Source organism: Podarcis filfolensis, assembly GCF_964270895.1.
Source record: "Podarcis filfolensis genome assembly, chromosome: 8".
Taxonomy (NCBI): domain Eukaryota; kingdom Metazoa; phylum Chordata; class Lepidosauria; order Squamata; family Lacertidae; genus Podarcis; species Podarcis filfolensis.
Window position 1 is genome coordinate 39,467,579 of NC_139611.1, and position 25,349 is coordinate 39,492,927.

A 25,349-nucleotide genomic window follows, 5' to 3' on the forward strand; every position below is an offset into this window, starting at 1 on the left:
CCCAGCCCCCTGGCGTGCGAGTGAGGGGGTGGAATATCCCGCACTTTTCATAGGAAGCAGCAGCTGGAAGTGAACGGGGCTTGCTCTTGGTAGCCAATCAGTTCCAGGGCTGATACCTCAGGCAGGGAACGACAGCGGAAAGGAAAGTCGGAGACTTTCCTATTGTAGGGAGTAGGTGGGCGGCGCTCTTGTGTTGCCTGAATGACATGCGCCACTACCGGGGGCAAGAAGGGAGGATTGTGCGCGCGAGAACCTTTCAAATGACGAAGAGAGGGTAGCGGGCGGGCTTATTTTCCCACACCAACCAATGAGGGACTCCTTTAACTCAGGGCGCGGATGAGCGCGCGAAAAAAGAGGCAGAGACTTTTCATACAGTAAGCGGTAGGCGGGGCCTTGCTTTTGCTCTCTGGCCAATCGCAGGCTTTACTACCTCAGACGGGGAGAGGAAACTTTGCGCGCGAGAGAGACTTACCTATAATAACGGAGAGGGCTTAGTGGGTGGGGCTTGTTCCCCCCCCCTCAACCAATGAGAGGCGTAGTCACCTCAGCGTCTCGTGGTCGCGAGCGCTCAGACGGCGCGCTTTTTGCTTCTTCCGCCGTCTCCCCTCACGGTGCTCCCGGGGCGGTGTGAGGCCTAGCTTCTGCCGGGTCGCCTCTTTTCGTCTTCCGATGGATCCCGCCGAGGCCGAGTTCCTGGCCGAGCAGGAGCTGGTCACCATCATACCCAACTTCAGCATGGACCGGATTTACCTCATTGGGGTGGGTCCGCGGCGGAGGGAGCTGGCGGGACGTCGGAGGCGGGTAGTCATGAAATGCCGACCGAGGTCGAAGTGTGAGGAAGAGAACATTATGGGATGGAAGCAAAGGGGATTAGAAAGAAGTGGGGCGGCCGGCGTGGAGTGGGAGATCAGCGCTTAAAAGACGAAATCATGGAGTGGAGGGCGGGGGCTTGCGGTTAATAGTAATGTTTTATTAACGGTGTAGTTGTGCTCTATATTCCTCTAATAAGTATCTCGAACGAAAAAAATGGCAGGGGAAAAGCACACCCAATAGTAGTTACTTATATTACTGCTTATGCCTCGCCTTTGAATAACGCAGGCAGCTCTTGAAAAGAGGGAAGATGCAATGAAAAAACGCACGACTCCTAGCACCTTGTCGAAACAAAACGATTAAAAAATGAAGGATTTGAAATTATCAGTACATGGTCATTGAGCAAGAGTCAACTTTTTTCAAATCATATTAAGCAATAAAAAGCGAGCCTTACGTCACTTTGGAAGACAGGGTTGTAGCCAACGAAGTGCTACTCAGAGTAGACCCATTGAAATTAATGAATCCAAGTTGCATCTATTTATTGCCTTCTTAATTTCAGCAGGTCTACTGTGTGTATGACTTAACGTTGGCTACAGCACTAATAAATCTGTTACAGCTTTATAGTTTACTTTTCACCGTGCAGTCCCAATACAAAGTTACATACTGCTTTAAACAATACACTAGCCACATCATGCTGCATAACAACACCAATAGATTGTAAACGCGAACACAAAACCATCAGCAACACTGCAGAGTGAGTGGTATGCTGGACTTAGCCTCTTAATTCCTATGGAAGCAGTAAGGGTGTACCTAGTTTTCCACACGTCTTCTCCATTTTAACTTTATTTTTGTTAAATAATGACACGGTGTAATATGTTTTGTTGTTCATCTGAGGTTTTATTTACCTTATTTTAAGACCTGCTAAGAAACAGATGATTGTTATTTTGCCCTGACATTTAAAACCACAGAATTCAAAGAGGGTGTACTTTCTTTTCCCCATGACTGTACTTGGGTGTTGCAAAACATATTCTCTTTTTGCTGCAGTAGGGTAATAATGTGTATACAGTTATCCCACATTTTAGGATACAAATCCTTTATTAAACAACTTTAAAAAACAACAAGCAATATCAACATTTTCAAAACCATCAGGATATTTCCCACAAGACAGTTGATTGTATTGGAGGGGAGACAGGGAGCAGGTTGATAATGACTTTTCCTGACTCCCGTTTCTCCTGCAGTCCTCCATACATGGTCATGTCTTTTGAATATATTAAAGAATAAACATCTCAGATGAAATGAGGGAATAACCTATTTGTGGTCGTTGAGAATATAGCTATATCTGAATTGAAACACATTGGCTACTCCAGTAGACAGTGCTGTGCTATATGGACCATTGACCAGCTTAATTATAATATAGCTTTGAATTATTCCCTGAAAATTCAGCTTAGTCACTTCTCCCCAGAAATGAAGCTTAACAAGCAGTTAAAGAGATCAGAATTGCCAAAAAAAAAAAAAGAACTTATGACTTTTCCTTGTGGTGGTATACATGCTTTGTATGGTGTGGTGTAGTGGTTAAGAGCGGTAGTCTTGCAATCTGGGGAACCGGGTTCGCGTCTCCACTCCTCCACATGCAGCTGCTGAGTGACCTTCGGCCAGTCACACTTCTCTGAAGTCTCTCAGCCCCACTCACCTCACAGAGTGTTTGTTGTGGGGGAGGAAGGGAAAGGAGAATGTTAGCCGCTTTGAGACTCCTTAAAGGTAAAAGGTAAAGGGACCCCTGACCATTAGGTCCAGTCGTGACCGACTCTGGGGTTGCAGCGCTCATCTCGCTTTACTGGCCGAGGGAGCCGGCGTACAGCTTCCGGGTCATGTGGCCAGCATGACTAAGCTGCTTCTGGCGAACCAGAGCAGCGCACGTAAACTGCCGGAGCAGTACCTATTTATCTACTTGCACTTTGACGTGCTTTCGAACTGCTAGGTTGGCAGGAGGAAGGACCGAGCAACGGGAGCTCACCCCGTCGCAGGGATTCGAACCGCCGACCTTCCGATCGGCAAGTCCTAGGCTCAGTGGTTTAACCCACAGCGCCACCCGCGTCCCCTTAGGGTAGTGATAAAGCGGGATATCAAATCCAAACTCTTCTTCTCTTCTTGTATTCAAAAGGTTTGAGGTGTTATTCCTAAGCATCTCTAGGCAGGGCTGGCAAAAACTCATGTATGAAAAAGTGGATAGTTTCTCCCATGCAGTGCCAAGTCCTTGAGCTACATACAGTTATACAAGGCAGCTTCTTATGCACCTCATTGTGAATGTCTCACTTAGGGGGATTTGGGTCCCTTTAATCCTGGGCTGCCTGTGGATGTGCCTCTCTGGCTGGCTATCAACCTAAAGCAAAGACAGAAGTGTCGACTTATACCTCCAGAATGGATGGATGTAGGTAAGAACTATCACCTGCAAGTAAGTTATTAACTGTGAGTGGCTTCTCATAGGAGTTGGATTTTTGCTGCTTGAGTTGAAGTTATTGTTTCTCAATTGCTCAATATCTTTAATTGCTTTTAAAATTTGTTTACCTGGCTATCCATCCACATTTATCACAGCATCTCAGCATACGTTTTAAAAATTCTGATTGAACGTTACAGTTTCTAAAGTTCTTAACTTCTTATTAATGTTTTAAAAATAACATACTTTTTTCAAAAATAGAAAGCTATACTATTTTCAGCAATATGTGATATAGGCGTGTGCGCGCGCACACACACACATATATATATTACACACTTACACTGTTGTATCAAAAATATATCAACTGTTTACAACAATATAAAAAAATAAGTTTAACAAGTGAATTCTAAGACATCAAGAATTATGATTATATTAGTGTGCTTTAACTTTGATTTCAAATATGTGTTTTCATGGCAAATCATTGTTTGTTCACAAAGGTCTATAGTAGTGAGATGATTGCTCATTCATGTTAAGCACAACTCTACCTAACTTGCCAACTTGTGCTATTATCACACCAGGCTTTTTGAGTCTTGATGGAGAATGTCTTCACAATAGAGGTGCAGATTTCTTTAGGAGCCCTAGTAGTACTGTTAACGAACATGACAGCATGCTAGCTAGATTAACAGATTCCTGTTAATAACTTTTCATTGCTGAAGCTCCTCCATGGGAATGCTGTCTCCTCTTTATGCAGTGTATTGATGAAGTGGTTGTTCCTGCAAGATTTATTTCTGCTGGAAGCAGGAAATTACAGCATCTAGTTCTTTGTATACCATATCTCTTTTTGATCACTTTCTAGAAAAACTGGAGCAAATTCGGGATCAGGAGCGCAAGGAAGATACTTTCACTCCAATGCCTAGCCCATTCTACATGGAATTAACAAAGTTGTTGCTGAACTAGTGAGTGTTTTTTGATTGATTTAGAAAATGTATCCTGATATTCCAATGTATTTGCCTAGCTCAGGGTAGCTTACAGTTAAAAGCCAAATCATTCCAAGGAATCCTCACTGGCAAGATTTCTAGTTGACAGTTCTAATATGAACAAACCATTTAGTGAACAAACCATTTAGGGTCACATTAGATTTCATCTAGATGATGATGAATTTTATATATGAGAGAATGACAGCCAGAAGGGAACATTAAATGAACATTGTCCAGAGTGCTTATCAAATGCAGATGTTTGCATCTATTAGTATGGTGCTTAACTTTTGTTGTAATGGCAGTATATCTCTCTTCTGCAACCTTTAGCTTCAAAACTAGGTTGACACAGAGTTCAATATTCTCATTTGCAATAATGTAGAATTCAGCTCATCCAGTGTTTTGTAGCTTCAGATATGGGGAAAATAACAACTGCTTTAGAAGTTGATGAATATTGCTTATGTCCAGCAATTTATGAAATGAGCATACAAAGTGACAATTGTTCTTTTGTAGCCTATTCTAGGAATGTAGAAAGCTTACCTTTTAAAGAGTCAGGCCACTGGTCCATTTAGCTCAGTATTTTCTGCACCGATTGGCAGTGGCTTTCTTATCTTGCCTATTTCACATTAATATTTTAGATTCAGGCAGGTAGCAGTGTTGGTCTGACACAGTCAAAATATATAAAAAAATAAAAAAAATTGTCCAGTAGCACCTTAGAGACCAACTAAGTTTGTTCTGGGTATAAACTTTTGTGTGCATGCACACACAGGTATCTGAAGAAGTGTGCATGCACACGAAAGCTTATACCCAGAACAAACTTAGTTGGTCTCTTAAGCTGCTAGTGGACAATATATATGTTTTAATTAGCTTTAGAATATGTAGTGCTGTTTTAATATGTTGTGATGGTACAGTGGAAGGTAGTTTTGAAATATTTATAAAATATCTAGAGGTGCCAGGGATTGAATCTGGGACCATTTGCATTCAGAGCAGATGCTCTACCACTGAAGTACAGTTCTTCACCCATTCTGATAACTTTCCCTTCTCCATTAGTGCTGTGGACAATATTCCAAAGGCAGATGAGATCCGAACATTGGTTAAGGATATCTGGGATACTCGAATTGCAAAACTCCGGTTGTCTGCTGATAGCTTTGTTAGACAGCAGGAAGCTCATGCCAGGGTAAGAGGAATCTGTGATGAGTTGCTAAGTTTTGTAGTGTAGTACATGAAAATATATGAGTAGTGCATGTTCAAGCAGTGTGTTGTGGGAGTCATCTAAAGTTGATAGTGAAAGTGGCAATGGTTTCCTAGTTAGCAAGAAGTGGCGGCAGCAGGTCTGTTTTTTTGTGTTTTTTGATTGCTGCTCTTCTGACACTGATTTATACTTGCAAGCATTGTATAGTCTTTTGCATGAATGTTTGCAATTTTGCTTTGAATGTTATGAATCAACTGTGCACTGAATCTTACTTATTGAATGATGATATGCATTGATCTTGCCATTATGTACAGCACTAGAGAGCTCCAGTCAAATGCATCTTCTTGCTGCTCAGATGCATGAAGCAAGTCTATTCTTGAAATACTTGTGCACATTTGTAGATGTGCTCCCTTAATCTGTATTATGCGAAACCACCCTATTTTCTAGTTTGGTTCTGTATCAGGATGTTGGGACATATACTGTATAAATATCATGTATGTATGTGAAACAGTTCAGATACTACAGCAGCCTTTCCCAACCCTGAGGTTTTAACTACAACTCTTACCACATCCCTGTTTGTTTGTTTGTTTGTTTGTTTGTCAGGCTGGCTAGGTCTGATGGTAGCTGTAGTCTAAAACAACTCAAGGGAGCCAGGTTGGGGAAGACTGCACTGCAGGATTTTTTCATGTGGCTGGTGTCCCATTACTACCCCCTTCTCTCAAATTCTCTGAGCAGAAATTCTACATGGAACACAACAACTGGACTGGATTAGTAGGCTATCTTTGCTGTAGTCCTGTTTGAAGTATTTGGAGACAATTTTCAAGACTGAGAATTTAGGAGGAAATAAATGTATAAATCAGGGATGGGGAACCTGTGGCCCTCTAGTTGTTGCTGGACTCTACCTCCCATCAGCCCCAGGCAATGTGTCAATTTTCATGGATGATGGGAGCTGAGAGTCCAACAATTAAAGGGTCACAGGTTTACCATCCTTGCGGTAAATGAAACTAGGGGATCTCTTGCCCTAGTCAATAAAAACACAATCTAATCTTACATGTTTTTGGAAGATTATGCATAAATGTCACTAAGCCCTGGCCTTGCAATTGTGTGAACTAGAAACATGCTTACTGAAACTATTGAGGGGTACAACCAGATTCTGTTATTCCTTACGTGACCACATAACTGTAATTTTTTTTTTTACAAATCTTGTGCTTATTGTTTTGTAACATTTGTTCCTTCTCTCTTATAAGCTGGATAATCTGACTCTAATGGAGATCAACACTACTGGGACTTTCCTTACTCAAGCTTTAGATCATATGTACAAGCTCCGTACAAATCTCCAGCCTGGAGAAAGTTCCCAGTCTCAGGACTTTTGACAATCAAAATCTTCCATGAAATACATTCTGACGTTCTGCTTCTCAGCAGTTTTTCCTGAGCTTTAGGCAGCTGCCTCTGTAAAATATTGGTCTCCAGTACTCCTATAAGATTGTATTGAAGGCAAAGACGATGTCAGGGGAAGGTTCAGTATAACATATCCTTTTGTGGACAAATACTGGAAAACTAAGGCTGATCCAATCTGCCAGCAACACGGGTTTGTATCTATCCTCAGCAACTGGGGTGCACAGCCTTTTTTGACAATAGCTCTCCTCAGCAAACAGATGATCCTGTGCAACAGTCCTCTCAGCTCCTGTGTGACTGTCATTCCAAGGTGAATTGGCTGCAACTCTGCAGTTGTCTTGCTACTTTGTTGGATTGCTTTACTCTCAGTCTTAAAACTAGAAGAAAATGAATTGATCCTTCTCCACAGGATCCACTTCCTCAGTGGGCCCTTATTTTCAGATGCCTCTGGGAAAGATGACAGAGTGAGACTATTTTATACACCTGGCTGCACAGCACTCCTGTGAGCCTGCCTGGGGAGTGATAACCCATCTTTCCAGCAGGGCACTGTGTGCTTCCACTGTGATATCACTTACTGCAGTCTATTTGTCAACTGTCCTCAAGAGATAAAGGATCCTCTCTGGTTGCTTTGTCAGCAACCACTGAAGTGAACTGCTTTGTGTAGTGTCTGCGGAAAGCGAGAACATGTGCCTTGTTTCTGTTTTTCACAGAGTAAATCGATTTGTTTTGTGTACCTGCATTTTATCTCTACTGTAGATTCTTTGCTCTAAATTTCCTAAAGCCAGTCACTTGCTAGTCAGAATCTACCCCATTTTAATTATGTAGGTATTCATTGGCTATTAGGACTCAGTCCCTCAGTCATACAGTGAGTGCTCCTACCTGTTTGGTTTGTAACCTTTATAGCTGTTGGTAGGGGCAGAAGGGAAGAAAATAATAAAGAGGAGTGTGTAGTCCAAATACTGTTATGTTGACACTTGGCAATGAGGCAGATTCTTAACTAAAAGTGTACATTGTTTAGGCAGCAACACACTGACCTCTGCTGGCTGTCTGCAAGATACTTGATCATTAAAGTAGTTCTTCAAAAAGTATTGTGATTTTGTACTTTTTAGTGCAATGTTTGTAAAAATTTTTTTGAAATGCTTGATATTTTTATAATGCAGAGTCCCAGTGCAAGCTCAACCTGTTAATTTTTTCATTTGCAATATAAAAAATATAGGAGAGGTTAAATTTGTTGGAAATTCACACCAACACTGAAGAAACTATGTAGCGACAAAGTAACATTATTGATGATGGTGCTAGATGTTGCTTGTAATGGGAGAATATATACCATACCACTTCAACAATCTTAAATGCATACTACTTTAATCTGTAACAATCTTTGCCTTGTTTGAGGAATCCATTAATCATACTTACTTCATGGAAAATCATGATTTCTAACTGTTCCTTCAATAGCATCTTCTGCCATATTTTGTGCTCTCTAGTATTACTTAGTGCTGACTTGTGAGCTAGTTCAGCTTAGTGCTAGCTTTTGGAATTCATGTCCTAGGGTGGCTGTGTATGTTGTAGCCCCTGCAAGTTTCTAGCTTGCCTGCTCATCCAAGTGGGGAATAAACAAGTAGCTTAGTGTATAGTTGGGGCAATGGCAGTATGATGCCTTCATAGTGAATACTGTATAAAATGCCAGATTGTGTTGAAAGGTTTGATCTGTGTCTTTAAGCATAGTTAACACTTCAAATTTTAATTTATACACAGTCGGTGTAGTTTCCATCCACCACTGGGGCTGCTGGGAAAATAATCCTTTGTCATGATTTAGGAACATTTTATTTTTTGGATGTTGTCAGAAATTACAGCAATATATTCATAAATACCTAATTACTACATTCAACAAATATATTACATTACATTAAATTCAAACAAGTACACTTAAAACAGGTTTAATTTGTCTCACAGCATCTAAACTGCCCCAGCCAGTCTGGGCTTTATCCTCCTGCTCTCCCTTCATGCTCTGTGTTTAGTTGCTTGAGAAATTCTGCACCTCTTATAACAACAACCAGTCAGCATGGCCCTGGGGGCAACGGAGAGCAAATGGGGTAGTCTTGAGAATTTAAGCAGTGGGCCAGAAAGTTGGGGACGGATGGGGTAGGTGGGAGAAGGAATTGACTCCCATCATTGTAGAAGAGAATGTTTTGAAAGATGGGTTGCTCCAAGATGGGATACTGTAGTTTTCATACTAGCACCTCCTAACCTCTCTGCCTTCATGCTTTTTTGCATTGTTTGAGGGAAAGACATACGTATTTCAGACAACGCAGGCTTGTTCTAAATGGGAAATTGTGACTGATCTGGCAGCTTGTGTACCACTGAATCTGGATTTGAATTCAACTGAGTTTGAGTAAGTGCACATTCATTATTTACTCTTGTATGTAGATATATAGAAATCAAGCCAATTGGCTCTAATGTGTGTCCTTAAACAGCACATGTTGGGCTTGTAAAAGCTGGAGCAGCGTGGTGCAAGCATCTTCCCATATAGTCTAGCCTACATTCTGCTCAGTTGAAAGAAAAAGATACACATAGTGCAATTACATTTAGAAAAATGAGTGCAATGGCTTCCTTTCAATGCCCCTGTCCATTGCCAACACTAGGATATAAAAGCTGTAATCTACACTGACTTCAAAGACACTGCTACTGCAACAATTTGATAGACATGGTATGGAAATATCATCCAAATTACCCTCAGTTAACACTCAACCTTGATAGCTTGAAAGTGGATGTATAATTATTTGGACAGAAATAAATTAGTAGAGCCATTAATGTTTTATCCCATCTTTGTTCCCGTAACACCTTCCTAATTAAACTATGACTTTCTACATTACCACCACACCTTAGGTTTATCTGACAATGCCAGCTTGTTGCCTTCTGTCAATACTTCACATAAATACTTTACTCTGGTCATATATTGTAACCTGAATGGCCAGAATGAGCACTGAAACTACTGCAAACTGAGTTTTCTTGTGGTCCCTTATTTTGATACTTTTCAGCTGACCTAAGGGGATGTGACTAAAATAAGTTTTTAAGGTATAATTTTGTATTCTGCTTTTTTGGCAAAACCTATTTTATGGAATGAAATAGTATTAACGACAATCAGGTATTTTTTTTTCCTTTGAAGGCAAATGGGTGATAATGACCTAACATCATTCAGAGGGGGAAATATGAGTGACTTTTACATTTTTCTGCTCTTTTCTTTCATGCTCCAATAGAGCCGATTGTCTCAGTACATCAGGGAAGGATATTCAGAATACTATTACAGAAACTGGCAGCTTTAGCTGTTTGAAGGATCACTTGCTAATGTGAAAAAAAAATCTCTTTCTGCATTCAGGAAGAGGACATTGTGTCACACAGGTCCATAAATTTGCTCTAGGTTTCTTTCTTGTTATAACAGATAAACTTTCTTCTGGAGGCTGGTCAGGGCTTTGGTATTCTTAAGAGTTGCATAGAAAAGGGAATTGTGGCAGGTGTAGGTTTGTCACACAGTGGTGAGGAAACTGCACCAGCTGAATTTACTTCTAAGCAGCTATTTAAAAGGATAGAAGCATTGTTTTACTTTGCATCTGGCCACTGTAGAGTCCTACAAGAGCACACCCGCTTGCCTTTCATTGTCATTATTCGGGGAAAGAGAATTTTTAATAGCAACAGCGAAAAGCATTGCACATCAGCTACTAAAATTATAAAATGCAAAGAGGCTGACAAAATTCAGTGAACCTTGACTATAAAGGTGCTACAAATCCCCGGGTTATATTATATTCTTGGTCAAAATATTGTGCTTTTGCCACACATTCTGCAAATATTGGTTGGTGAGGCCTTGAATAGTTAAGGCAAAGGGGGAAACAATTTTAAACTTGGGAGGGCTGGGCCTTGCTTATGTATATAATCCCCTCAAGTGTGAAAGATCAGTGCACATAAAATCATGTGGCTGATCCTTTATAATATTGATTCTAGGCTTCCCTTAAAGGGACGTAGATTAATCTAACAGTGCTTCCATACATCACAAAAGACTGGTGTTGCCAGACTGATAAACAAAGCAAAGGGAGAACCTGCTTTGTCAGGCAAGGCTATAAAAATCAAAGCTTTGAGCTTTTTTAGAGCATGGTTGCAGACCAGATCAGTTGGTGAATGGATGTCTGGCTTATCCACCTTGCCTTTAATTTCTAGTGCTGCCAATTTAAAATTTAAATGCATGGATTATAAGGAAGGATAGCAAAACCACCTGCTAGGACTGTGTATGAAAATGTTGTTTAATACTTAAATATGGAAAGAAAACATTAATCCAAACTAGCTCTTGATAACCAGTCAGAGGATTCCTAAATTTTGGCAGGAGCTACATGGGCCAAATAAGACATGACTTGGGTAAAACTTTTTTCTTTTTAAATCTCTCTTACCTGGGTTTAGTACAAGGCTGAGGGGCCCCAACACATTGGACCTAGGAGCCTGGGACCTATTTTTAGTGTATGTGACCCTCCTGCAGGAGTGCATGGCATGTGAATAACATGACCATGTGGATAAGCCAACTGAATGCTGTGCAAACTGCACTGGCAGTCAGGTATGAAAGACCCATGAAATCTACCCTCGTGGTCTCATGTACACATGCATTCTTGTGAAACAGGGTCACACTGTGCCAGAAGTAGCTTCTGTGCTACTGGGTCTGTATATGAAGCAGGTTGGAAACAGACAGCTTCAGGCACAGATCACAGTATTTTTCTTCCTTTGTATTAACTGTTTGCTGTTTTTGGAATAATGTTTCCTTCTTTGGAAGCCTCACATAATTGATGCTGCTAGTGCTACGATTTTGAGTGGTGTTGGTTAAAGGAACAAAGCCAATTATTGTCCACTAACGTTGATAGTGTAGTCCCTAAGATCTTCTCTCAATAGCAACAGATCATATGACATTCAGTATTCCAAGTGCTTGAAGAAAAAAAGGGTAGCAGGGATGGGGGAAATGGGGAAAAGAAACTCCAGTTGCGCAGGAGAATTCACTGTACCAGAAACTGGTGCTATGCATCGCAAAATGCCTAAGTGATAGCACGTGCCCCAGTGGAAAGCTTTTTCCTTAAAATTCTTTTAAAAAAACATTTCAATATTTTTTTCATGTCCTGACCAGCAGCAGTACAAACACTAAAAGCAAGCTATCTTTTTGCCAAAAAGAAAAAAAAGCGGAAACATATTGAAAATGGCAAGCTTTTTATAACAATAATTAAAGTAATAAAAACATACAAAACATTTTTAAATATATACACAGTACAAGGCTGAAGCACCTTTTTCACTCTTTAATTGTAAAATCTTTGTATGAAAATTCTACCCACTGGGGTACATAATCTGTGTGTGTTGTATGTATATCACTGTTCTGTACATCCTCCCCTCCCCAGTAATAAAAAGGTACCTTCAGTTTATTTATTCACTTTTATTTTTCAAGTGAAATGCATTTCCAGCAAAAAGCTGATAGATGCATGGGAAGTCAAGTTTGGAAGCTGCATTTTCTTCTGCTAGGCCTACTACTCTGCAGATAATTATTTCTGTATCCAAAATATCCAGTTCATTCTAACAAAAACTGATGTGTACCTTGTCTCCTCTTGGATTGAGAAACTGTATTTCAGAAATAAAATGGGCAGATTCCAAAGTATAGCAATTGAACTTATATGGCAACAAAAAGGAGCATATGTATGGAGATAATCCCGGCCCCTTCAACGGGAGATGGATGTTAGTGTCATTGGTGGAATCTCTGGATTAAAAACAGTATTTTAAAAAGGCAGAAGAGGAAGCAGAAGGAAAATAACCCTTTCAAATTTAACCAAAACTAGAGTCCTTCTAAGCAAGTTACTCGCAGGCTTAAAAAGATTCAGTTGCATCTTTTCAAGAGATGGGTTTAGATTTTCCTGGATTCCACAGTCCATTGCTCCATGCATGGCACATTCTCTTTTATTTTTAAGCTTCAAACCTCCCAGTGAAAAATATTAAATATTCCAGGTAATAAAATAGATTATTATTTCTATACTATATGTTCGGCCTAGTACAAGGGAGTGTCACCTGGGATACCCCTTGAAGTAACTTCTAGACCACTGCATTGCAGGCAATGCAAGGCACTTTCTCAAGTGATCTAGTTCGGCCTGAAGTCGTTCCCTTTCAGAGACAATCTTCTGCTTCTGGTTCCTTAGTTCCTGCACAGGAAGAGAAGAGACATTTCAAGTAACATGATTTAGTATAACCGCAATAATGGATTTTGTTCCTGAAGCACAGAACAGAAAAAATGACATTAGAGCTGAGATGCAATTGGTGTTGAATCCACACTCACCGTCATAGCATGCGATAGTTGTTCTGCAGTCAGACTGAGATTGTAGTGCTGGGCCTCCAAGCGTCTGCACTGGGTTTGCAGCACTTGTCGTTCCAAATTTTGCTCTGCAATCAAATTTAGACAATTTGTCACTTTTCAGTACCAGGCTTGGTTCCTGACAAACCTCATGCAAGAGGCCTGGTTTGTATATCACACTAAGCCAGACCATGGCTTAGTGCAAATGCATGAGCATGCAGGCTCCTAGAGAGAAGAGTGTGGCTGCTTTGTTCCTCCCCTGCCCTGGTTGTTCTGCTGCTATACTAACCCATGGTTTGGCTTATTGAGTCAAATGAACCCAAACCTCATAGTTTAGCTCTCCTGGAAAAACCATGAGCTGTAAATAATAGGACAAACCTTGATTTAAAAAGCTCATGGTTAGCCTGGAGAGAACTCAACCACGAACCCACGTTCGGACAGCATGGTAAGTCAAGCAGTGGCTGTCTCTCTTGGGAGCTTGCATGCTTACACTATGCAATCAGACCAGTGAAAGTGAAGTGAAGAGCATCTGTAGTCTGTATTAACCTTAAAAACTCAGTATTGTAAAGTATCTTGAAATTTGCCCTGTCTTAAACTATGATAGATGCTTCTCAAGAAATGAAGGGCACTGAGGAACTTAAAATAGTACAGTCGAACGTTTTGGCTCCCAAACGCCGAAAACCTGGAAGTAAATGCTCCAGTTTTCAAACATTTTTCGGAAGCCAAATGTCCAATGTGACTTCCATTTGAGTGCAGGAAGCTCCTGCAACCAATCAGAAGCTGCGCCTCGGTTGTTGAACATTTCTGAAACCGAACGGGCTTCCGGAACGGATTACATTCGACAACCGGGGTTTGACTGTACAATAAATCTCTTAACAGAAAAGGAAAAACTGATCCTAGGCAACTTTGTGTCCACAAAGCATAGGCTGTTTCTTACCAGGACAAAATACTCTTCTGATCTTGACAAAGAACACATAAGCATATGTTCACACAGGAATAGCTAAGATTGGAGTAAAGTAAACAGCAATAACCTGCTCCAACTTTTTTCCTTTTGCATCACTGGGAAACAACTTGAGGCAAGGGACCTCCTGAATCAGTACAGCTTACCTTCTATATGTTCTTGGTAAGCCTCAAAGATGGCTTCAATCCCCTGCCATTTGGGTCTGGGATACTCCTCTTCCTCTTCCTCCTCCTCCTCTTCTGAGTCAGAGACCTTTTCATGCTCTGGGGGTATGAAACCCTTATGCTGGGAGTCTTTCTGGCCATTCTGCTGTGGCAGAGACACCCAACTTGAAGTCTGCAACTCCGGAATGTTATAATGAATGGAGGCATCAACTTTGTGGTTCTGCTCTGCGGAGTGTGCCACTGCATTTCCTAGAAGGAAGCATTGCAAGAGGTAAAACATCTGCATTGCATGTCCCTTTTGACTAATTTCTGTGTTAAGACCAGCTGCGCTCAAACTTCAAAATACTTATGTCAATACAAGGTAAGATGGTTGAAGTATATTGCCCACCTCCCCACTTACATATCAAGGGTGTGGATTACCCATACTTTAGTGAAAATGCACTGTTGCTCTGGGATGAGATCCAGGTGGTTGTAAGCACCTGCACCCACAGTGGAAGATAAGTTAAGCTAAAGCAAATGAAGAAGCCTAGACACATATGCTGCTAGGGAAAGCAAATTCTCTTTTGCGTCAAGCTCTTCCATATCACATTAACCCATCCTTGCAACTTGCTCCAATATTTGTGCAGAATAAGTTCCAACTACAATTACAAGTATCACCCACAAGGAACTATTAAAAGCAAGACCCAAATGATGGGAGTCCACACACACTCAGGGGAAGTGTAAAGGAAATAAAAAGGGAAACCATTGAGGAATTCTGGGGAGGGGGAAGGACCAAAAGACTTGTCAAGGTCACAGAGCAGTCAGACGTAGAAAAGAATTTAAGAGTTCAGACGGCCAAGCTTAAATCAAGTGCCCAAGAAATATCCCACCACCTGTTTCAAAATAGGACTGCTGAAAGGGACATTAACAATTTTAACAATTTCTACTCAAGATGTTATCTCAGAGGAAAGGTATGTCACCAAGATTAATGCTCTGTATTCAGTACAAGAAACGTTTTCAGGGGATTTTACTATCTCTCAGACCTAGTCAGTGAAAACATTTATGGCCCATACCTTCAGCTGCTGAATTGGTGTCTCCTATTGGCTGCCTTAATTTTTTTTATTTCGCTTTTGACTAACAGCTGCTGCCAACACACTGTAACAACTTTATATTCTGCACTTCTGTCCACTGAAATTAATGAGCTTTTCACTATGTGAGCTGTATTTCCAGGGCATTTCATGAAGTTATCATATTTACTACTGCCTACTGAAAAACATTCAGGCTATTCTAGCAAGAGAAGCAAATGATAATACCGAAAATATTAAATGTCTGTAAACAGTTTTATGTGGGCATACAACATTTGTTCCAAGTATGAATTGGGTTGAAATCTATACCAGGCACTCCAGTGATTCTATTCCCCATAATGATCACTTTCCCCCCGCTATTTGGAATGCACTATGCATTGATCATACTTCAAGCAACTATCCCCACAATGGCTTTACTAAACATTGAAACTGGGTTGTGTAGAGTCATCTAAAATGAATCCATGTAAAATCTGCATATCCAAAACTTGAATTATGCAAGCAGCAAGGAAACCAATCCCAAACTGGGCTCAAAAACTGACCCTCATAAGCCAAAAGTCCTGTGCATTTCCCTTATCACTCAATCACACATATCTCTGGCAGGATGTTGGCACTACTTGCCTCCTACAAGTTGTCATTACCTTTGTGTTTCTGCAACGCTTTCTGTGTGGACTGCAGCACAGACTCGTGGAATTGATGTGCAAACTCCTCAGCTATAAAGGGCTCCCATGGCTTGTTCTTCCCATTCATACTGTGTGATAACGGCACAGGGATGTCCTTCGGCAAAGAACCTCGGACATAGTTAAGGATGCTCAGGCTTTTCTTGGCCATGTGCCCATCGCTCAACTTAGGCTTCTCTGCAGAGATAGGAGCCGGCTCCTTGGACCTTGGAAACTCATGCGGTCGCAGCTGTTCCATTCTGCTGGGCTCAGCTGTCTTCTGAGAGTCTGGCAGCGAAGCAGCAGCAATGCTGACTGGTTTCTCTGAATCCACAGCAGTTTGCTGTACTTGTGGCTCTTTGGGAAAGAAAGAAAAACAAACAAAGTCACTCGGGGCAGCCACAGTGCTGCTTCGATATAAATTCCCTTTGTCAAGAGTTCCGTGACTGAACAAAAGGGTTCTGAAAAACAAATTACCATTTTGCACTCTGTGGAGTTACTGTTAATTCTCTGGCATAAAGAAATAGAACAGAAACACTGCTTCAGTTGGGATGCATAACATGGGTGAGTATTTGTTTCTTTCCTAAAATAATAGCAGGCGCTTCCAAAGACCTCTTACAATGCCTTTGATGACATATTGTCAAGTGCAAATTGGGACTTGTACTCAGCTGACATGTTATCCCTTGGTTGCTCTGCTGCAAGAATACTGCAAAATTTACCTTGAGGTAGCTATAAGTCTCTTTGAACATGGGAGGAAACAACAACTTTGCTCAAGGCAAGCAAATCTGTGTGCACAAATAAGCTGCCTCATTTGAGGAAGCATGCTAATGTGCGGTTGACATGTTGTTACAGATCTGGGGTAACAGAGTTTGGGGGTGCAAGGGCACTCAGAACTGCTAGAGTTAGTGAATGTTGGAAATGAATAAAGGGGTAGAATTTAGCTGATTTTTTGAAGTATGAAGGGAAGATGCCAGACATTAGATTTAAATTACAGAGTGAATGCGATTAGAAGGAGAATTAAGTGCCAGGCAATTAAAGAACAATTGACCATGCAGGTGCTGTCCTTGCCCCTCCACCTGCAGCTGTGTGTTAGCAAAAGAAATAACAGTGTTGGGAGGGGGAGGTTACAGGAGGTGTGACATCACACAGGAAAAATGTGTCCTGTAAAAAAAACGAAAACAGGTCTGGGGAAAGGGTGGGTGAGCAGATGGAAGGAGAGGGTTTTTTTGTTTCGTTGGTTTTGCAAGGTGTGCTGGCAACAAGAAGAAGGAAGTTGGGAAGAACTCCATGAAGCACTGGCTGGAGGAGGTTGCATCAACAGACTGGGAGCCATGACTGGCTGCTGCTTTGGACCCAAGCTTGCTGTAGCTATCAGAGGAGCCATGGGGGATGCTCTTTGGGTATAGTAATAAATTATTATTAATAAGTTTTGTTTATTCCCCAGCCACCCTCGGCACACATAAAAACATAATAAAACACCAAACATTAAAAACCTCCCAGCCTTCAGATGTCTTTTATAAGTTGTATGGTTATTTATCTCCTTTACATCTGATGGGAGAGCATTTCACAGGGAGGGTGCCACTGCCCTGTGCCCATTTCCCTGTAACTTCACTTCTCTCAGTAAGAGAACCCCTCCACTGAAGGCTTTAGGTGTAAATATGTGTAAAATAAAACATTTATTAAAGACACTAGTCTTCTTGTGCCTTGATTTCCCAATGGAAACACAATGCTAGGCGAGTGCCTGCAACTCCCTGGAATCTTCCTACTGCTTGGCAGAGACGGGGTGGGGTGGGGGTGGCACACAACCTCTGTAAAGCCCTGAACAACCAGGTTACCAGAAAGACTGCCTGCCCTTGTAGAGCTCTGTACATTCACGTAGAAATGACACTCTGCACCCTACACAAAATAATAGGGCAGTGACAAAATGGGCATTTTATACTTTCTTATTAGTTTTAAGTTGTATTTTTGTTTTAATGGATATTTTTACACTGTAAATAGCTTACACTCCTTAGAGATTTTTGAAATATTAAATGGTTTAAAAATGCTTTTAAATAAAATAAAATAAAATAAAAAGATGCAAATACCTCCCACCAAAACTGTGTGAGCAGTGTAGGAAGTTACATGCAACCCAGCCCTCCTGAGCTTGCAGCTTCTGGCATGTGCCTATTGTTGGGTTATTTAAGAAGCAGTTGGAGATAATGAGACACAAGGGGCACTCCCACCCCTCCCTTTGAGGTTTCTGTAAAGTCTGGCGGCAGCTGCAACTCATTTTATACATACTTGGAAGTACGCCTCATTGAAATCAGTGGGGCTTACTTTTGAGTAAATGTGTACTGGTTTGTGTTGCAGATCCAGTTCTTGGAAGCACACCACATGTTCTGTTTTGGCAGACAAACAACACTCCTGTAATCGGGCACTCAAAACGTCTCCCTGGACTTAATCTGCCTGGTTTACCCTAGCAGAAAGTCACAGACAAGGATAATCAAGTCCACTGGGACATCTTTCAGCCTCAAGAAGCCCCAGCCAAGAAGGCATCAATCCCTTGCTGTCACACAGTTGCCATTTATAGCCACTTACCAGGTTGGACGCTACTAGGACTGTCCCGTGGGGAGGTTTTCACTGATACTGCTGTGGAGGCACTTTTCTGTTTCATGGCATGGAACATCTCCACCAGCTTCTCTGTATCTGAAAAATGAGAAGCAGTGAGCAAAACTAGCTTTTGCTCAGAGGCAAAATGAAAGAGGCAGGACTGATGCACAGTCCCAGAGAGCAGCTCTCTCCACTCCTGGTTAGTAAAGCCTGTTCGTTTTTTGCTCTTGGCTCTTAATAAGAAAATCTAACACCACATACTTTCTCAGAATATATACTGCACTTTTTAAGAGTTACCAAGGCATCACACACATATCATCACTAATCCTCACAACTGTGCTATAAAGACCTGTATTTTATTGTATTTTTTTCTAATTTAAGACACATAAACCACTTAATCATTAGCATTTCTATGGGGTGCACATAAAAATAACCTTCGCGGAAAATAAAACAATAGAAATTCATTGCAAAAACTAAACACTACCTTAAAATGCCTGCTGGACCAAGAAAGCCTAAGTCATGTGCCTGACATTTCAGCAAGGAAGATGCCTGTCTAATTTCAGTTAGAAGGGATTTCCACAGGCTTGGATCCACAAAAGTGAATGCATGGCTTCTAATAGTTACAAACCATGCATCTGAGCCATGGGGGAACACTAACAGAGACACCCCACAAGAGTTCAGTGATTGGGTAGGGATATAAGGGATCAGGCAGTCCTTAAGATAGCCTGGACCTACGGTACCGTATTTTTCGCTCTATAACACGCACCTAGTTTTTAGAGGAGGAAAATCCGTAGGCATGCCATCCATAGGCATTCCCTCCATAACATGCACAGACATTTCCCCTTACTTTCTAGGAGGAAAAAAGTGAGTGTTACGGTGCAAAAAATACGGTAATTTGTTAAGGGCCTTGAACTCAAAAACTTGTACCAGCTGCCCATATGCTGTTAAGCACCAAAGTATTGAGTTTAAGGTTAAGCTGAGATCTGAAGATACTTCTTGGTAGTCCCTAGCCCATGCTGTTCATCACAATGCTACACCAATACTACCAGGCTGTTCTTTCTTTCTTAAGACAATGCCGTGTAACAACTGCAGGGCAGCAGCAGGTTTTGGCACTAGACAAAGGCCAGATCCACAGTTTTCCTTTAGTTGTAATGTGGGTTGCTTCTGGAAGATGAGGCTTTGAGAAGTCAAGTGGCCTACAGTCCAATTTCCAAGAGGTCATTTCACATGACGCTTGACCCTCATATACAAGTTTAAACAAAAGTGCATTCCTTGGACACACTGGCTTGCAGACTGCAGTTTGTTCAACAGATTCCAGGAGGTACAGAACTGAAATGCTCCTCTGTATGGCCTTTGAACTTACCAGACCCACTTAAACTTCCCTCACACCCTGGAAGATCTTCTACCCATCTTCCCAAAAACCAATACTCACCTTTCCGTTTCTCAGCAGTGATGTGGGTTAAATTGAAGGTGGTAAGGAATCTCTTCTTCTCCTCAAAGTTTGGGCTGTTGTTCATTTCATCAGGGCTGTAACGTGTTGAGAGCACAAAACGAGGAGAGGGCGTCTGGCGTTTATTCTGGACGCTAGGTGGCGAGGGGCTCCTCTCTCGCAACATTCTCCGCCGTTTCCTCCGCTTTTGAGTCAGCAGCTCCTCCTTCTGTTGTTGGGTGGTCAGTCCAAAAAGCTGTAGGAACTCCAGTTTCTGGAAGAGCGTAACAAAGGAGGGATGCTCATTCAGATGGTTTCTCTTGCTTAAAGGTATACATCAACCGGTGTTTCCATGATATTAGTTCTAAGGTGAAGTATGTGCTACCATTTTGTTTAAAGAAACCACAGGAAGTCTGCATTGCTCAGTAAAGGATTCTCTTTTCAAGAGAAACACCTAGCTGCCTAATTCCTTACAGTATGCCAACTGCATAGAAAAGAAGGTAAGTTATCAATGGCCTATCTAAATACTTGACAATATTCAGACAGCCAAAAGAAGAAGAAGAAAAAGGAAAAGGAAAAAATAGGTAGAATGTGCTTGTGCTTCACTTATGGGTGGGCAGACTTTTTGAACTTGAGGGCTGCATTCCTTGTGGAGTGATAAGAGTGGGTGAGGGTAGTTGAGACGTCCATTACTGCCACTTCTCTCTCTCTCCCCCCTCACATACAAAACACCCACCCATTCACACAAACAGAGCACTAGACAACCATTTGTTGTTGTTTTTAAAATCCTCTTTCTGCCAAAACATGCAAGTGAAAATGTGCTTTGAATTTTTAAAAAGAGATAATACAGTATACCAGTGCCCATTTATAGGGAAGGTGGGTAGGAAGGGTGTGCAGTAGCTACCTCTTTAATAAAAAAAAGTGATAAACTGCATTTGAGCCTACCTACTCCTGCTGGCTCTTTACTCTGTGCTCTTCCCTGTTGAGACTCAGAAGGCAGTGACTGAAGCATCCATAGAGTTGAAGGAGGAAGTGGGAAGAGAGTCACTCTTTTTTACTTCCTCCTTCAACTCTAGGAACTTTTCCAGGCTGAGATCAGCATTCAATCCTCAGCCTGGAAAAATACACACAGCTGGGGGTAGGGAGAAAGTGCCACTTGCAAGAACTTGGGATCTGTGGCACTGATTGGAATTTGCCCTGAGATATTGAACAAATCATTTATATTTGGAACGTCACAGACTCCCACTTTTCAACTGAAGCATATTTGCTCTAAAAGACAGATAATAGTGTGATGTTAGCAAAGTTCAGTTCTTGGTTTTAGGTTAGCAAGTGATCTTACCTGGTGCAGCTAGACTTGTCAACTCTTGCAAATCATTATGGACCAGAATTTGTCCATAGTATTATGTGAAGTAAGAGGTGGGGCTTACCTCAGAGGAGGTGTCCAACTTTAATGGGGGTTGCTCTGCAACACATCGCAGGTGGGCTCGCACTTCCTCTTCATCGCTCTCATCGTAAGAGTCATCCAGATCATAGTAGTAACCTGTACATAATAAAGCAGAGAAGGCCAACTTGAAGGTTGCAGGAAGCTGCAAATCTTTTACCTAGCATCATCACGACCTTGTTTTGTTTTTGTTTTTCTGTGGCTAAGAGACACAATCTAGTCTATAATGGAATATGCTTTAGAGTAAAAACTGGGCCCGACCATGAGGGCTGTTTGAATCCTAGTAGGTTGTTCTCAGGAGCAGCTGAATGAATTGTCATCACTGTTCTGAGTGTGCAGGCAGAGCCAGATAATGTTATAGCAAGGGCAACAGACTATGTTCTCTGGGCCTCTGATTCTGGAAAGATATCAGCCTCCTGTACAGATACATGTCTGGGGAAAACAGGCACAGAATCCTACTGAGGTTTGTATGTATTCTGCCTCCTGCAAAAAACGCAGTTCTCCAAAACAAGATCAAATTTGACCAGAAAAAAAGGAAATGAAAAGCTCAGAAGGTAGGCAGGTGGAAGCCAGCTGCTTGTGCAATGCAATGACTGTGCTGTGGTCCCTTGGATGTATGGCTGCTGTGCCCGTAAAAGGAGGCAGTTGGCTGTGAATGCCCTGGTGCTCTGAAGCACCTGCTTAACAGTGAGAAGCCTGGTTGCCTTGTGTGCATGTGGCAACCAGGAGGTGCTAGGCAGATGAACATGGTGGGGTGTTAATGATCAGGCCAGGACTCTTCCCGCTACTGAACAGGCTTGCATGCCAGATTCCTAGATTCAGTCCTTCATGCTTCCCAGTCTTTGCAGTGAGCGCATCTGTGTATTGCAGGAGCAGCCACTGTTAATGCTCTGGCATGCCACCATCACATGCTCCCAGTGGCACAGCAGCTAACCATGATGCTAGCTGGCATAGGTTAGTGGGGCAGCCAAAGAAGAAGGAGGCATCTAGAAGGCAGAGAGAACAAGCTGACTTATGCCCAAAGGGATGTGAGCAGCTACAAGTATAAAACAGTAACATCACACAATGGAAACTGCAGACCCTGTGTGCCAAACTCACCTTTCCCAACTAAGTGCCTTGCTTTTTTCCTGTTTGCTAATCCCACTCTGGTTTTACATTCCAGATTAATATTTAAAGCTGCTTCATTAGTCTCAGTTCATCATTTATTAACTGGAGGCAGGATTTATGGTGCAACTTGGACAGTGTGCTCAAGGCAGGCAAAGTGGATGGGGGGAAAGGAAGCAGCCTGCCATGTTAGAGGGTCAATCCATTTCTGATATGTGATCCAAGCTACCGGGGCTTTGATAAAACCCCAAAAAGGCTGGTTTTCCCTGAACATTACACTCTTCCTTCTAGACATTACAAATTCAAGCCATGCTTTTAATTTGGGACAAATGAGGCAACTTGCCTACTGGAGAAGCTTTATGCAAATCAAGGGGTAGAATATCTCAGCCTCAGATACAGCCTTTTACTCATCCTTCAGGCAGCAGCACACTTTAATCCGGCTTCAGTGGATCTCTTCCTAAATTCTGGTGTATTCAGTATTTGCTCTTCCAGGTTTCTCAGTCAGGAGGACAATTTGAACAGGGTGCTTTTTCCGGACACCACACAATAGGATCCAAATGGAAGTGGATCTCTTGATGCATTCTGACAGGTGTGGGATTTAGATTGGATTACTAGAGATTATACTACTAATCTCTAGCAGAAAACCACTTAAATATTACTATTATACTAAGTATTACATTTTTATAATCAAGCAGTAGTGACACAATGCTTACAGCAAGGTGTTAGACAAGGAGTGACTGAACCTACTGTTTGGACATGTCTCCAACTCCAAATGGGAACTGGAAAGTCAGCACAATGAGGAAAATGTGTTCCTGAATCCACTTTTAGGAATTTCTGTATGCCTACTAAAAAAGCCTTGAGCAACCAAAGTTTGCAGTGCTGTGCTGCTTTTTAAAATAACAACATAAAAGTGTGTTGGTTTTTTTTAAAAAAAGTGCCCCTACCAAGTCCACACCTGGCTACAAAGGATGGCACCTGGAGGCTAGCAGGGTCCCTACTACCAAAGCACACACTGGCTGTGAGCTTCTCTCCATGCCCCCCGCCCCTAGCCTGGCACAAGGAAAAGCATCGAATCTGAAGGAGGGACACCTTTTTCTTTTTCACACAAGTTCCTTGGTACTAACCAAACCATACAGCTCTGTTGTCGGGACTCTTTGGCCGAGACTTCCTTCACCTGAGAGCCCACGAGGGCTGTGTGGCCTCTTGACCGTTCTAAGCACCTCCCTTTGCTTTTCTGCAGTTACGTAATATATTTAGTGCTCTCTGTAAGAAAGCTGCAGAAGATGGCCCTTAGCTGAGTGGTACAGCAACTATCTTGTATGCAGAAGGTCCCCAATTCAATCCCTGGCACCAGCTCCAGGTAAAGCTGGAATGAGTCCCTGCCTGAAAACCTGCAGAACTGCTGCCAGTTAGTACATATATAACACTGGACTAGATGGACCAAGGGTCCAACTCAATATAAGGCAGCTTCCTGTGTTTCCTATTTTCCTGAGGATGACTGAGACTTCTACTTCCAAAACTGAAGTCATTAAAAAACCCTGTGCAGCCTTCCCTTTTCCAGGAACAAGACCTGGAGGGGAGGCATTCCGGAGTGCTGGATGTATTGTAGGCCCTTCCACAAAGGGTCTGTGCACTGACCTTTCTCCTGGGCTTCTCTCCGCCTTTTCTCCTCCAGGTCCAGCTTGCTGACCAGCTTCCGGTGCTGTTGCAAGAACTCGTCGTAAACATACATGGGGTCATGGCTTCTAGGTAATGGATGCCGATAGGGTGAGCCTGGCTTGGCGTTCAAGCTCATGTCAACCAACTGCCCACCCTGTGAGAGGGAGGCCCTCTGCTGGTTCAATATGGTCTGTGTGGACTTTTCCAGTTCTGCTAAGAAGGGCCCATGGGAAAAGCCACTATGCTCTGCCCCGCCAGGGTCCCGAGGAGGCTGGAACTTCTCCAAGGCTTCTCTTTTCCTAGCCCCTTCCTCGAGTTTCTCTGGACAGTACACCCGCTCAACCTTCACAAGGGGGATGGCTTGCCGACTGGACTCATACTGGGTGCTGTGGCTTGGGAGAGGGTGGCTTTCCTGTATCCTTCGTGCCTCAGAAGTGTCCATCAAGGAGACAGGGTTCCAGAGGGAAGTGGGGACAGGATGGTGCTGAGGCTTAGGAGAGATAAGCGGAGGGGGGCCTCCAAAATGCTGCGGTTGGTCTCGACTACTTGGTTCAGGGCGGTTTGGTCCCGATCTGCAAAAATAATAGAGGTACAATTAATTAGCAAAGCATACAAGGTAAGTTCTACAAATAAGTGCTTTTCACTGTGACTAAGGCCACATCTGCACCGTACATTTAGAGCATTACTTTGCCACTTTAGCAGTCATGACTCTGCCCCAAGGAATCCTGGGAGCTGCAGTTCATTGATGGGGAAAGTTGTTAGGAGATTCCCTCTTCCTCTCACAGAGCTACAATCCCCAGAACTCCCTGGTATTGATTGTTAAACCAGTCTCACAATAGGGACGCGGGTGGCGCTGTGGGTTAAACCACAGAGCCTAGGACTTGCCGATCAGAAGGTCAGCGGTTCAAATCCCTGCGACGGGGTGAGCTCCCGTTGTTCGGTCCCTGCTCCTGCCAACCTAGCAGTTCGAAAGCACGTCAAAATGCAAGTAGATAAATAGGTACTGCTCTGGCGGGAAGGTAAACGGTGTTTCCGTGTGCTGCTCTGGTTTGCCAGAAGCGGTTTAGTCATGCTGGCCACATGACCCGGAAACTGTCTGCGGACAAACGCCGGTTCCCTTGG

General features: G+C 42.4%; 2 protein-coding genes across 13 annotated transcripts in view; one reads left to right on the forward strand and one right to left on the reverse strand.

Annotated features, from left to right (window-relative positions):
- Nucleotides 1-438: 438 nt before the first annotated feature.
- On the forward strand, nt 439-11,222 carry GINS2 (GINS complex subunit 2). Of its 2 annotated transcripts, none has more exons than XR_014551286.1 (5): nt 439-759; nt 3,128-3,242; nt 4,101-4,200; nt 5,269-5,955; nt 6,241-11,222. XR_014551286.1 is itself a non-coding variant. In XM_083626387.1 (5 exons), exons 1-5 carry the CDS (start codon nt 670-672, stop codon nt 6,781-6,783), a joined length of 558 nt encoding a protein of 185 aa, XP_083482513.1. In that variant the 5' UTR covers nt 439-669; the 3' UTR covers nt 6,784-11,222. The 2 variants fall into 2 exon arrangements, 1 of the variants encoding a protein (XP_083482513.1); XM_083626387.1 differs by having other exon boundaries at nt 5,269-5,395; nt 6,658-11,222.
- GSE1 (Gse1 coiled-coil protein) overlaps nt 8,604-25,349 on the reverse strand; it is a 428,548-nt gene continuing 411,802 nt past the window's right edge. For all 11 annotated transcript variants that reach the window (XM_083626201.1, XM_083626197.1, XM_083626194.1 and 8 more), the window contains 8 exons: nt 24,207-24,799; nt 21,451-21,563; nt 20,027-20,297; nt 18,583-18,690; nt 15,988-16,362; nt 14,268-14,534; nt 13,146-13,249; nt 8,604-13,011 (listed from right to left, as the gene is read on the reverse strand). In XM_083626201.1, coding sequence (XP_083482327.1) covers nt 12,877-13,011; nt 13,146-13,249; nt 14,268-14,534; nt 15,988-16,362; nt 18,583-18,690; nt 20,027-20,297; nt 21,451-21,563; nt 24,207-24,799 — 1,966 coding nt within the window. In that variant the 3' untranslated portion in view covers nt 8,604-12,876. The remainder of the gene's footprint in view (nt 13,012-13,145; nt 13,250-14,267; nt 14,535-15,987; nt 16,363-18,582; nt 18,691-20,026; nt 20,298-21,450; nt 21,564-24,206; nt 24,800-25,349) is intronic.